Source organism: Mus pahari, chromosome 3 (genome assembly GCF_900095145.1).
Source record: "Mus pahari chromosome 3, PAHARI_EIJ_v1.1, whole genome shotgun sequence".
Lineage (NCBI taxonomy): Eukaryota > Metazoa > Chordata > Mammalia > Rodentia > Muridae > Mus > Mus pahari.
Window position 1 is genome coordinate 90,469,276 of NC_034592.1, and position 15,348 is coordinate 90,484,623.

General features: G+C 43.0%; 1 protein-coding gene across 1 annotated transcript in view; it reads left to right on the forward strand.

Moving 5' to 3' along the window:
* Dcdc1 (doublecortin domain containing 1) overlaps positions 1-15,348 on the forward strand; it is a 360,393-nt gene that overhangs the window by 310,348 nt on the left and 34,697 nt on the right. Inside the window, 5 exon segments of the mRNA XM_021194912.2 lie at positions 933-1,032; positions 4,786-4,921; positions 6,360-6,519; positions 10,470-10,628; positions 11,958-12,158. Of these exon segments, the coding sequence (XP_021050571.2) occupies positions 933-1,032; positions 4,786-4,921; positions 6,360-6,519; positions 10,470-10,628; positions 11,958-12,158 (756 nt within the window).

A 15,348-nucleotide genomic window follows, 5' to 3' on the forward strand; every position in this document is an offset into this window, starting at 1 on the left:
TGCCGGATCAGCCTGGGGACTGCCGCCAGGCGAACACCCCTCCTTGGGCGGGACAGGCGCCGGACGACCGGGACCAGACCTGGGTCCCTCCTCTCCAGTCTGGTTCAGACCTGGGAGACTGCTTCTGGGCAGACACCTCTCCTCGGGCGGGAAAAGGCCCCGAATGCTGGACCAAGCCTTAGTACTGCTCTAGAGCGCACACCCCTCCTCGGGTGGGGTAAGGCGCTGGATGCCGGGGGACTACTCCCAGGCGAACACCCCTCCTCGGGCGGGGAAAGGTGCCGGGTGCCGGATCAGCCTGGGGACTGCTGCCAGGCGAACACCCCTCCTTGGGCGGGAAAGGCACCGGATGACCGGGACCAGACACGGGTCCCTCCTCACCAGTCCGCTCTCTCCCCGGCAGTGCACTGGAGCAAAGATGGCTCTCCTTTGTTCTTAAAACACACTGATCATCATGCTGAGAGTTTGGTGATGATCTGTCTCCACTCCTGGCTAGTCAGGTGTCTCCCCCAGAAGTGCAGAATCTATGTCATTCATCTCAATACCCAGGAAATATTGTGTGAAACTGAGTGGGGAGGGAAGCAAGGAGAGTGCAGAACCAGGAAAATATATCTTGTTGCAATCACTTCCTGGGGGAGGGAGATGAGGAACTGCTTGGTGAAGGTGTAGCTTTGCCATCTTTGGAGAAAAAATGGAAGTTCTACTGAAACAGAAAATCATATATTTTAGGTAGAAGAATGAACATGAGCTATAGGTTAAATTTCTTAAGTCCACACACCAGAGACAGGAACTGAGAGTTAAAAGAACACACTGACACCAGGGCTCCATTCTTGAGTAATCACTAATGGCCAGGCCTTGGTTCCTTCTTCTCTCTTACCTTCTTCCTGGGAGCTTCATGTATGCAAAATCAATTTAGATGCCTCTTGTTACAGGTGCACTGCAATTTTGAACTTACCTTCTGCTGCTCGGAGACTTTTCAGTGAAAAGGGGAAGGAACTTTTTTCCCTGAAAGACCTACAGCGAGATGAACTGGTAACTGAGAGGGGGTGTGGAGTTGGAAATTGAATAAGTGAGCACAAGCGAAGGAAAACACCCTTTAGTGCGAGCCTTCATGATTGCCATTCATATTCCTTCTAGAATTCCCGTGAAGGAGTCAGTTGTCAAGAAAGCAATGCTAAAGCAAAGCATTGCTGCCTTCCTAGGCAGTGGTCAGTCTTGCACGACTAAAATATGATAAAGATATATTCTTATCGAGCCTCTTCTTAAAAGATACCCTTTTCTGTGGGCCTGGGTGCCAGAGGTTTTCCCTGGAGATCTCTGGCCAGGCCTGGTGCGAGGGTTCCTGGATGAACTCCTGCTGTCCCATGCAGGTGGAAATGTCTGCCCATTGGGGCTCAGAGGTTCCAGACCTACGCTTGAACAGGGACCAGGCTATCTGTGCACAGCCCACCACCCCACACTTTTCTTCACCATAGACCCTAAGGCAGATTAATTATTCACTTCTGATTTCTACTTCTGTTGCTGAAGGATATAGACCCTTAAATATTTTTGAAGTCTATACAATATAGTTATTTAATTGTTTCTTTACTGAATGTTTGATTTCTCAACTTTCTCATTAAGAAAGCTTTCATAACTTTCTTCACTCTATGCCCACTTCAACAACATCAAATAAATATGCCACTGTTTGATTTGTTTTGTTTTAAACTCTATTTGGAGCCTAGAATGAGCTGAGAAATGGAAGGTCTTACACAGTCCAGTCTTTTCCCCCAGTTTTGAAATTAGAAATGTTAGCTTAGGCAACAGCATTGCTTGCTCTTACTGATGCCTGAAGCTCTTGGAACAAACAACAAAGCTCATGATATATTGCCAAACCTTGAAGCTGGACATGGTGACTGGTGCCTGTAATCTCAGTACTCTGAGAGGCTGGAACAGGAGGATTGTTGTGAGTTCAAGGTAAATGTTGGCTATAGAGTGAGTTCTAGGCCAGCCTGGTCTATATGGGGAGACATTATCTCAAGAAAACCCATCACACACATGCATGCGTACATGTACACACACCACACTCACCACACATACACACACACACACACACACACACACACGCATGCATGCACGCACGCACACCCACATGCACACACAGGCAGACAAGAGCAAAGCAAAATAAAACCAACAGCTTTGCTAGTGTTCTGAAATCTGAGGACCTCGTGAGAGTCTGACACCATGAGCAGTTCATGCACACAGTGAGCAGCATGAGAGGCAGCGGGTGGTTCCGCCTTGCTCTGGATTTGGCAGGCTTTATGTGGAATCTGAATCCTATCACTTCTCACAGTTTTTGTTTGTTTTCCGTGTTTCTGATTGCATGTGATGCTAAGGTTACTGCGTGCTCTATTTTTTTCCAGATGAAATTCTGGGCAGACTATCTAAAAATAAATAATAAACAAGAGATGAATGTGGCCTCAAGATAAGTGTAGAGGAGGCACCAGGGCACAGGGAGCACGGGTGGGAGAAAGCTGAGATGGAGGAGGAGAGCTCAGTAGTGTTTAAGTCACCATCCCAGGAGTGACTGACTGTTAGACTTAGTGTCTGTGGGAGAATGCGAGGCCTGTTGCTCAAGAAGGGAGGACCTATGAGGGTCTCTCCTGTGTCCTCATGGAAAGAACTGTGAGTGCGTAATGATGTAAGAGGTGGTGCTGGGCTTCTCTTCAGACTGGGCCACTCTCAACATGTCATTACCTCTCCTCATCTTTAAGAAACTATACACCAGATGTGGTGGCGTGCCCCTGCGCTCCCAGCTGTCAGGAGACTGGAACTGGATTGATTTTGTGGCTTAAGAAGAGACTGGGTTATACAGAGGGACACTGCCAAGGGGGAGAACAGGGGGGACAGAAGGAAGGAGAGAAAGGAAAAGAATATATTTAAGGGCATTTAAGAAATAGCTACAAGGAAAATGAGAAGAAAGTGCCACCTATAACACGTTATTAGAAATTACACATCAATATTTTGTGCACAATTTTAATGTTGTATAATAAGCTAAAATTATCTTAAAAGAAAAATATTGCTTTTACATAGTCTTTTTAATTGAAATAGAATTCTATCACGTTTTCTCCCTCCATTTATTACCAAACCATTCTTCTTCAAAGCTCCTGTGTTCCCCCATTCTCAAGTTAGTAGCCTCTTTTTCTTTTGATTATTATTTGCAAAATAAATAAATAAATAAATAAATCCATTTTTCCTCCCAGCCCCTGCTTCCAGAATGACAACTCTGACACTAATCACTTATAAATACATACCTAAGCCACAAGCTTTGGCTCATTCCCTAACTAGCTCGTAACTTAGTTAATCCATTCACACTATGCTGTGTCTTCCACATGGTTGGTTACCACTCCTCAGCTTCATGGATCCAAGTCCAGAGTGAATCTCCTGCTGGTTTACATCCATTTCCCCATTGTTCTGTCCGAATTTCCCATTATTCTATCGAGAGTTCCTCTACACAGCTGGTTACCTCTGCTCGGCTTCCATCTCTCTGACCTCCAGTCCCAGATGAATCTCCTGTGCTTCTATTTCCCAGAATCCTCTCTTTCTGCCAGTGTCCCACCTCCTATTTCCTACCTCAGCTCATTGGTCCTTGGCTTTTTTATTGACAGATGTTACTTATAAGAGATCCCCTCTACAATTATTGTTACATACAAATACGTGTGTTTGTGTATATATGCATAAACAAGATCAGAGCAAAGGCAGTATCAATAGACATGTTAACATTGAAGGAGAAGATGTGCATGGGATCCTAGGCCTGGACAAAGAACTTGAGGCAACTGCTGATTGCTAGGAAAGGGAGAACTAGCCTCTCCCAGGAATGAACCCCTTATTGGTTACCTAATTCAAAGTGACCAGCCTTAAAGGCATATACATACAAGTAGCAAAAAAGGATTTAGCAGTGTTTATGTGTATGTGTGGGGGTGGGGTGGGGGGAGTGTTGTCTCTGTGTGATGTGATTTGCACACATCTGTGCAGTGTGTCTGGAATCCATTAGGGGGTGTTGTATCTCCTTGAGCTAATTTACACATCACCACCCGCTGTGGATGCAGGGATCCTAGCCCTGATAGAGTGGTACAGGTTCTTAACTGCTAGTCATGTCTCTAGCCTACATTAATATTTCAGTGTCTATTTATGCAAGGGGATCTTAATTTTTTTTCCGGGAAGGGGCAAGTAGTGAAGATCTTAGGGTGTGGTGACTCTGTGGTCTCCACTGAGACACTTGACTGCATGCAAGCCTCTTTCCCAGTGAAGCTGTATTTACCGAAAGGACCATCAGCCCACACCGGCCACGGTCACAGTTTGGCAGCATCTGACTGACTACACCTGCACTTCAGTCCTTCCTTCTTTCCTTTCTTCCCTTCCCTCAAATAAGAAAACTTATTTGAAAATCTTTTTATTTGTAAGTGACTGCGGTTCAGTCAGAGTGGCAAAAAGGCTGTGAGGCACTTTTGCTTCTCTGTGCTGCGTTGTATGAACGGCTAGCATCCGCTGGCAAGCAAAGGGGAGGCCTGGGATCTGACAAGGCATGGAGTTAAGGCTTCGCTTCCCTCCGTGTGCTCCGCAGAGTCCGTGCCTTTCTCAGCACTTCCTTCTTCTTCGTTTACTGGGTGGTACTCCATGACACTGCGCATTAGCCATTCTCCCGCTGTAAGGTGTTCCGATTGCTGCAATTACTTCTATTTTGAGGTGTTTCAAATGAAGGTGCTTTGACCCCTCACACACCACATCCCAGACTCCTGTCTTTGATAGGTATATGTTTCATGTGGAGAACACTGGATCAATCCTGACCTCTCTGTTGCTCAACAAAGGAAGCAAGTCTTCCTAAGGAGCCTCGCGTTTGACATTTCCAAGATTAAAACCTTTTGCCAGATGCGCAAGTTGGAAGGTAAGCTTTGAAGTTATCTTACTTTAATGTTCTAACATACCTGGTGATATTGCTTTATATTTAAAAATCATGTTTATTTAAACAGGCATCTTGCTGTTTAGCTCTTTAGCCTCATTTATTAAAATAAATTTAACAGGGTTGCATATTTTGTTACCTAATATACTTTGGAAGAGCAAAGAGATTTTAAAAACTCAACATATTCTCTTTTATCTTTTACAGACAGATAGCTATTTGTGAACCCCATGCATTCTCACTAAGGAAAAGGGATTAAATGTCCAATCACGTTTAATGTTGTGCCATCTGTTTATATAATCAATCACTTAAGGAGGGCTTTAGGACTTCAGAGCTCCAGTTGTCTGAGAGGAATAAACTTAGGCTGTAGATCGTCTTGTGTCTGGGCTCCCAGGCTGTCTATGTCTGGGGTGACGTAGATTCATTCATTTGGCCCAGATTGGGTTTTGAGTGGCCTCTGTGCTTCCTGCCTGGCTAAGCCTGAGTCCTGTTCTGTCTTGCTGGCTGAAGCCAGGCAGTGGCTTCTGAGTTACCTCTGAAATCTTGGCTAGAGAGCCATCTCACTCTTATTTAATTTAGGAAGTTTCCAGAAAGCATCTTGGCAAATCATAGGTCATAGCTGTAGCTTCAGAAAGCCAAGCCCATATGCATGGAGCCATGAGAGATCATGCCAGAGTCCTGATGTTTCCCTAGCGTTTCCACAGTGAGACCAATATGGAGAAATAGGATGACTTTTAGCTCTGTTGATTTCTAGTACTCTTGTGAACAGTCAGGTGCCATGGCAAGAACCTGTGCTCCCAGAACTGGGGAGGCAAAAGCAGACTAACTGGCCAGATAGATTAGCCTTATCAGCGAGTCCCAGTCCCTAGAGGGGAGCCCCGTCAAAAAAAAATAAATAAACCAAGATAGATTATTTCAGAGGAACAACAGATCATTGGCTTCTGCCCGCCAGCCCTCACGCCCCACTTCTATCTTTGTACTTCCCCTTTTCTCTGTAGCATCTCACTTTTCCTTGTGAGGTCCCCTTTTCTCCTATCAGAGTAAGAAAAAGCCATGACCCCACACATGTATTTAACACCAAGGTTTCACATGCATTTTTCACAGTATTGAATTTCATGATTGAGCCCCAGAGATCTATATAATATAGATAGAGAGATAGTATATAGATATATACTATAGTTTGTTTGAATAATTAGAATAGATAACAATTAAATTAAACTTGAAAATGCCTATTATTAGTACTTTTGTCTAACAATATCTTGAGGGAAAAGAATTAGCAAGCATCCTGTTAAATAAAGTCCCACCTTTTGGTTTAAGGAACACCCAATGGCTGGACGTTTTGCACTTGTGTGAGTGTGTATTTCAAATTTCCTGTGCTGTATAGTCACAAGTAATATGTCTTTGCAATTTGTTTATTTCTTTTCAGCTCTTGTTTTAGAAGTCCAAAGTGACCTTGTGTGCGGGGGCAAGCTTGCTGTGAATAAACCTGTAGAGAATTGTGAAGAGGAGAAGCAAGTGAAAGGCCCAGGAGGGAGGCAGATAAAAAATGCTGCTTTAATAACAGGAGACGCTCCCAGAGAGACTCTGTAAGTAATCACTGTGACTGGAAAGGGACCAGGGCTCTGTGACTGCAGCCCATCCACCTGTGGTAGTATGGAACCCAGCAGGGAAGTCAGAGAAGTTTCTGAAACTTGGTCACTTGAAGACACCATGTTTAATTAGTTTTCTAGCAGATGTATAGAACCAGAGCTTGAACCTTCATCTACCTGCAGTGCTGTAGCCACAATGTGATGATTTTAAAAAAGACATTAGCATTGCACTTTCCTTCTTTGCCTCCCTCTCTCCCTCCCTCGCTCCCTCCCTCCCTCCCTCCCCCTTTCCTTCTTTCCTTTCCTTCCTTTCTTTCTCATTTATTTTTTTAACTTTTTAATTCACCATGTTCTGTCCTGGTAAACACTGAGTCATTCTGAGCCATTGAAATGGTTTCTGGAGGCTCTCCAGAGAGTCATTTTTTCGTCATCTAAGGTCTGTCTGTGGACTATTACCTTGCTAACACATGATTTTTTTTAACACGGTTCTTTAGTGAGGAGTGTGTGTACCCTGACAGGTAAAATATGCTCTCTGCTGCCCTCATCCCTGCCTGTCAGTGACCCTGTTTGTTCCTCTTGGTCACTCCCCCATGGCACATCTCTTCCTGTCATCCAGCATACCAAGTTCTAATGGCCTAAAGGGGACACAATTCTAAAGTCCACCACAGATACATGTTCTGCCTCAAGTTCTTGTTGCACACTTGTCTGTGGTGACTTCACCATCAGTACCAGTTTCAACAGTGCTATGCATGGATGTCCCTGTTAGAGCCCTTCCTTCTTGTCTAACTTGGGAATCCTGTGTGGGAAGGGGCTCTGCATCATGTGTTCTACAGACAGACTAAGGGAGTGATTGACTTCTTTCCAGAACAGAGCTCCAAAGACTGCCTAAATTCATTTATCCTTGTTACAAGCCTTTTTTATTTACATTCATTATTTTTGCATGTGAGTACCTCGACATCCAGCTGTGGAAGTCAGAGGACAAAGGCTTAATTCTCTCCTCCCTCTGTGGGCTCTGGGGATCAAACTCAAGCCTGTACCTACTGAGCCAGTGGTCACTTTGTTAACAATATAGAGGAAGCCAGTTTGGGGAAGCACTTTTCTTAATCTGACACGTGGTTCATCTAGCCCATGTCTCAAATCTACCAGTCACTGGAAAGTATCTTTTACTTTTAGAGACTAATTTCTCCCATGGCATCTTCCATGAAAATTAGAGAATCCGAGAAACACTTTCTTTACAACCCCTTTATTCTTCTGAAGAATGTTTCTTCTGGCCTCTGTGTTACCATGCTGCACTCAGACAAAAAGGAAATGTCTTAGAGCAAAACGATCTGCTTTGTTCTGAATCAGTCATGTCAAGGCCTGCAGTCCTTAAGGTGATGGGGTTTACAGTACTCGGTGCTGTGTGGGTCTCACCCGAGCATCCCAGGCAGGCTTTGGGACTCTGTTCCATACATCTGGAGGTGTCACTGGCTCACAAGGCAGTTTTATTGACTCACAGTTTTGATGGCTCACAACTCTGCTTTGGTGACTCACTCTTAGAAAATCTCTGTCCCTTGTGCATGCTTCCACGCCACTTGTAGCCAAGAGGCCTGAGTCCTGACTCACAGGGGACCCAGTTGTCTTCTGGACACCATTTTCACTAGTTCCTTGAACCATGTCTGAGCAGATCGCCTTCTTTAGTCATTTAAATGCTTTTTATTTCAATTTATTTTTTCATTTTCATGAAAAGTCATGGGTTTGGCTCCAGACTTTCCACACTTTCATCTGTTACTCTTGTTCGCCCCTCCCTTATGGCCCTCTCAACGCTCTTCTGCTCTAGCCTAGCCACCTTCTTCCCACCTCCTCGGGCTTCCGTGTCCCATGTCCTTCACTACCCTCTCTTACGTTCTTCCTTCTTGTCTGGTAGGATGTCTTCGCTGGCAAAACTCTGGACATCCGTGAAGCACACTCTGAGGACATAAATGTACAAGAGATGCTTCTTTCTTTTCTAATGAGATTATAATTTAATTACGTTATTACCCCCTTCCCTTTCCTTCATCCAGGCTCTCCCAAATGTCCCTCCTTACTCTCCTTCAAACCCAGGGCCTCTTTTCTGTTTTCACTTTCACATGAATATATATATGTACATGTATGTTCCTAAGTATAACCTGTTTGGTCCATATGCTACTTGTATGTATGATTTCAGGGCTAAAGGGTGAGCCATTTTCACCACTGGGCTCTGTGGGGAGATGGGTGGCAAAGCCTGTTAGGATCTGGGTGAGCCTGGGCACTGGTCGCATCCCTGCTGATGGGAGGCAAACTCAGAGCACAGACTTTGGGGATGGCCTTCTCATTTTCTCAACATTGCAGAGATTGTCCCTTCATGACTCCTGAGCCCTGTGTGGCCCTTCCTCCCTAACCACTCACCCTGTCACATCAGCATCTTCTTGTTCCTCCAATGAGTCAAATGAATTCTCCATCTGTTTTTTTGCTTGTTTGCCTTTGGTTCTGACTAGAGTGCTCTGCCTCATCTAGGGGACTTCTTCCCAGGCCTCTGTTTTAGCGCAGCCTCTGAGAGGTCTCAGAATCCAGCAGATCCCATGGCAGTGACTCTCCCTGCAGTATGCTGTTTTCTTCCAAGGGGGTAGGGGAGCACTAGCTGTGGCTACTCATGTCTGTTATCTTTCTTCTTCCCAACACAATGTGAGCATTATTCATTGTCCTGTTTATTGCTGTACCCCCACACAAAGAATTCTATACCTCGCATACAGTAGAAGCTAGATAAATATTGGTTAAAGGAATGTGTAACTAATGGAGATGCAGCAATTAATAAATTAGCAATTTGGCTAGTTAATTATTTAAACAAGATAAATTTTTAAAGGCTCTTTAAAAACTGACTTGACTACATTTGACTTACTGGGAATATCAAAGGTTGGTGAATTCCAGGTAGGGGGAGGGTGATAGGGCTGTGCTTTCTATTTCAAACACAAGATGGCACTGGTGTATTTTCAACCACTGGGAATAGGCTGGCATGGGAAACTGCTTGTGCTCAGGAGGCCTTGGCTACACTCCAATCGTATATCCATAAGCAGTACTGGCCCTGGCCCCTGATAAGTGCACAGCCACATGTGTTAGCAGCAGAGTTGCCCCGGAAGACTCTGCTCATTTCATAATGCTCTCAGTTACATCAAATTATCACCACCACTTGAGTGCCTACAGTATACCCCAGAGAGAGAACACTATTTACCCAGTTGCTCACTGGGGCTGAGGTACACTTGCTGCTTTGCCAGTATGTTTATCCCACCCTTGGAAAAACAGTCTCTATAATGCTGTTTCCCAGTCCCACCTAAAGCAAGGGTTTTCTAACAGCAACCTGGAGCTCAGAATCCGTGGGTCTGAACAGTGTGCACTACCCCACCCATCTGTGTCTTAAGCATCTAAACTATCACCATTATATTCTAGTGTTTCTATGTACGTTTCTCAATTAAAAAGCAAGTTTGCAGCTGTGCGTTGAGTCACTTTAGATTCCTCTGTTGAGAATAAGATTTTTTAATATCTATAACACATGCCACTCAGTCATCTGGACTATACTATACTGCTTCTTGCAGAACTATGACCCTCTTTATCCTGGTATTAAGAGTGTCATTTCATGTTCATTATGAATTGTTGAAACTGTTTAATGGTCTTAATATAACTTTTCAATATAATATATGGATCTGCTTTTCAAAACCAAAATAGCAAAAATCAATGTTGTTTATTATGTGATTGAGGAATTTTATTTGTAAGCCTCTACTAAAAGATCTAAATTGTGTACTAGTGGGGAATGGATTTCCAAATCTAGACACCCCTGTAAAAATGTGATTTACAGAAGTACCAGTATCCTGTAGGCTGTGGTCAGGTTGCACATGGAGACCCTGTGAACACACATCAGCATGCTTAGACTTGACCTTGCTCCTGCGTCTTAACAGAGATTCTCATGCAAGAGCCCATCTCCGCATGGAAGCCTGTCGCAGGACGCTCAAGTATGCTTGGCAGGACCCTTCGTACAACCTTGTTGCTGATGGCAGTCTTCCACAGAAAGCAGAGAAAGAGCTCTTTGAAAATGTGCGGCCCCCAAAGAAACACGGGTAAAATGTGCAAGGGATTTCTGTTGGTGGGTTCTGCCTGGCCTCGGACTCCCTCACGCTGGTACAAGCACATTCCTTAACAGTTTTACTTTGATTTGCTACTGTGTGTGCCAGCATGTACATTTTTGTCTTGTGATACTGATCAAAGCATCCGGGACTTGTGGGAAGGGGAGGTTCTTTACCCTTCAGCTCACCCTGGGCAGGGTTACATAACGTCTTGGTATGTGATGTGATATACTCTTTCTACCAAACAGTAGTTTCATCCACCTGTGAGTCCTGAGAACTTGGAACAGAATTCAAAGCTTTATATTCGTTGAATGCATGTGTGGATAAATGACTGAACACTACAGTAAGGTGTCTCCAATTCCCTTAAGAACTAAGAAAATACAATTTTTCCTTTTAAATATTTTTTTCTGGTCCTGACCCAGTGAAATGTTAGGGATATAACGTGTGTTGTAATTTTTCATCTTTAGAATTTTGCTTAACATTATAGTGGTTACTAGCACACATGAGTTAAACCATTCTGCACATTTAGCAGTTAGCACTGGACCATGCACAGAGCAGGGGCTTTAATGAAGCAACTTAGATTAATGTCAGTGTAGTCTGATGTTTATACTGTGTCACATCTGCTTAATATTTTAATGTCCTTAAGGAAGAGATTTATTTAAATGAACTTCCTGGTATATCCTTATTCTCTTATGATAATTCTTTACTAAAAACTTTGGAGTCCAGAACCCAGATGTAACAGAAGGAAAAATATTTCTGTTTGCACAGAACACCATTATTTTTCTGTTTCCACCCTACTTGCTTCCCCTCCTCTCTCTCATTTTGTTTGATTTTTGCCTTTTCTTCTTTTGCTATACTACTTCTCTGTCCGAACTTTCTTTCTCTTAGCTGAACATTTTTCAAATGTTCTTTTAGATAAACATTCATTACTTCCATTAAGTAAGCTCAGGATTCCACTTTAATTTTTTCTTATTAACATGCAGTGTGTGTGTGTGTGTGTGTGTGTGTATGCATGTCATATGTGAGTGCAAGCTGGTGGAGGGCACTGAATCCCCGCAGCTGGAGTACAAAGTGCCTGTGAACTAGTTGGTGGATGCTGCAAGCCAAACTCAGACCCTGTAAAGGAGCAGCCAGCATACTCCCTCTAGCCCTGGGATTCTACTTTTCATATCAGCTGATGGGCACACTGTGGGCTGTCTTGCTGTTGTACTTCTGGAATATTTACCACTGCAAGGTTAACAGCTCATGGGGAAGGTCTCATCCATCGGCAGAGCTCAGCACTCCAGGGTCAATTTTCTGGTTACTAACAGTTTCCTTTCTTAGCCATGTCTCAAAGCATAGCAGACCATGGAAGCTCTGTCACCAGGAGTTTGAATACAGAGATGGGCAAATCATCAGCCTTGCTGCTCCTCAGCTGGTTCTGGGGGTACAAGTCTCCAAACCCCGTTCAGGCACAGAGGTCATTTTGGTGGAAAAGAGATCTGATGAAAGTCGCCAACACTGGACACACAAGGCAGACAGCAGGTAAACCCATTGCATTGGGAGGTTTACACATCAAACTGGGCTTGACATCCTGAGGTCTGGCATGGTCTCCACACAGCAGGCATGTGTATAGTTGAGTACCTCGGAATTTCTATTTTACTTGGCTAAAAATTCTTTGTCCTAGTAAAAGAAGAGACAGAGAGATAGGTAAGAATTTTAGGTAAGCTACATACAACTTTACCAGCTGTTAGATTCAGAAAAGTGATTTATTTATTCATTTTACAGGGCCATTGGCTCAAGACTAGGTACTCATCTAATTTATGTTTGCAACAGAAAGAAATCTAAAGAGAATTATAAAGTGTTTCCAATTTTGAAATATTTGGAGACCTTTGTTTACCTGTCTCTGCCCACATAAGCACCTTCCCAGTTTTTCATTCATGAAAATAATTTAAGTGGTTTATACTCATACAGTAAGCACGACTATTATTGATCAAATGTACTAACCTAATTCAATGCCTGGCCTTTGGTCCAGATTCAAAATGCTCACAACATTTTCTTGAGAAGACCGGAAGAAATCTAAAACAACTTAGCTATGTGATTCTATTAAGGAAATATTACTACTCTTCTTGATCATTGGTTATGTTGAAATAGAAAGTGGGTCCTGGTTACTTAAGTGTATATTTAGAGATAAAAATACAAGATATTTCAGTCGGTTTTATTTTAGGTTTTCAAGCAAAAGTCTGGAGAGATCACTCAGGAGTTAAGAGTATTCGCTGCTCTTGCAGAGGACCAGAGCTCAGTTCCCAGAACCCACAGAAGAGTGGGTCCCAAACTGTCTGTCTAACTCTGGGGGGGATCCAACATCTTCTTTTGGCCTCCATTGGCACCTGAATGCACATGTGCATGCATACAGCAGATATGTATTTATACACACACTTAAAAGTAAATAAATCATAAATTCTAGCAAAAATTAAAAAGTCGAGTTTCACGTAAATGGAACAAGACAGAATGTTGACAATGTTTAGATCCACGATGTTTCATTGCACATTTCTATTTATTTTTGTGTACATTTGAACGTCAATTTAACAAGGAAAAATAACTACTTCCTGTTTGGTCTTTATTGCTCTACTTAAAATTCTACCATTACATATAGTGGGTCTCTAGTGATCTCTTCAGTCTCTTGCATACTGTTCAAGGACGTATATTCAGACATCCGAGCAAAAATAGTTCTTAATGGGAAGGAGCTGTGACTTCCACTGTATTCTCTAAATATCAGCACTTCCCATGGCTTAGGCCTCTGCACTTTGTGGCAGATTGAAAAAGCTCTTGGAGGTAGCATCAGCAATCCTGGCATAGCAGGAACGGAGCTCGCTCTACTGTATACAATAGACAGCACACAATAGACAGATAGGTCATCCAGAAAAAAGCTAAATAAAGAAACTCTGGAGTTAAATAATATTATAAATCAAATGGATCTAACAGACAGCTACAGAGTATTCCAGCCAAATGCTAAAATAAAGAATAGAGTTTCTTCTCATCAGCCCATGAGACTGTCTTCAAATTGACCACATTTTCGCATGCAAAGCAAGTCTCCGCAAATTTAGAAAAATCGAAACAACATCCTGCACCATCACCACTGTAGATTAATGTTACAGGTTATGGAAAGTGTTGTTCTCGGAACGGAACTGCAGCAAAGAACTAAAAAGCTCAAGATTCCTGTTCCTGTAGAACTGGAATCCTAGAGCTACCGAGATATGTATTAAATCTAGAGCAACTTTCTGCCTTGTCTTTCTGGATTGTGATAGAGTTCCCATGATTGCTGTATTAAATTAAAATTGATTTTTATACAACATATTCTGATTATAACTTCTTCCTCCTCCAACTCCTCCCGGATATTCTCTGACTCTCCACCTACTCAAATCCATACCTCTCCTCCTCCCCCTCCCCCTCCTCCTCCCTCTCCCTCTCCCTTCCCCTTCCCCTCTCTCTCCCTCNCCCACCCTCCTCTCTCTCTCTCTCTCTCTCTCTCTCTCTCTCTCTCTCTCTCCCTCCCTCTCTCTTTCTTTCTTCCTTCCCTTCCCCCCTCCCCCCTCCTCCCTCCCCTCCTCTCCCTCCCCCTCCCCCTCTCTCTGCTTCTATTCCCAGCTCTCCTGTTCCAAGGGATGTAGTACCCTCTTCTGATTTCCATCTGCCCCAAGCATGCAAATGGTATTTACACATGCATGCAGCGAAACACACATTAAATAAATAAATAAATAGATAGATAGATAAAAAGATAAATAAATTTTTTAAAATTCAACATAGGGGCTGAAAAGATGGCCAAGCAGTTAAGAACACTTCCACACTTCCAGACAACTGAAGCTTTGTTCTTAAAATTCACATCTGATGGCTTACAACTCTAGCTGCAAAGTATTCAACTCCCTGCTCTGACCTGCATAGGTTTGTTCACACACACACACACACACACACACACACGCACATCTTTAACACTTTCATCATATATACTGGACTTTAGGAAACTCTCCTTTGGAAACATGGGGATTTTGTTTTGTTTTGTTTTGTTTTGTTTTGTTTTGTTTTGTTTTGTTTGTTTTTCGAGACAGGGTTTCTCTGTATAGCCCTGGCTGTCCTGGAACTCACTTTGTAGACAGACTGGTCTTGAACTCAGAAATCTGCCTGCCTTTGCCTCCCGAGTGCTGGGATTAAAAGCATGCACCATCACTCCTGGCTGAAACATGGGGATTTAATGGAAAGGTATAATAAGATTTATTTTATTCTTTATGTGTCTGTCTGTGTGTAGGTATATGCACATATGTACAGGTGTCTATAGAGGGCAGAGAATGTGTCAGATCTCCTGGAACTAGAGTTAGAGATGGTTGGAGCCTCCCAATGCATGTTCTTGACTGGTGGACCATAACTAGTGCCCCAGGAAAATATTTTTAAAAGCCACAACAATGCATAATTATAAATAATGATTTCCCTTGTAATATTTACTTTATATGAATTAACTCATTTGACTACTCTAGTACATAGATGGGTAAATTGAAGCATTGAGTTATTAACACCATACAATATGAAGACATGAACTCAGGATTCCATCACATGTAGCATAACTGTAAAATTCATTTCATCATCTTTAACACTTCTCAGTAAAAGTAATGTGGGCCATAAAGATATATCAGTGTGGGTATAATCTAGAAACAGAAGCCATCCATGATTTGATCAGGAAAAA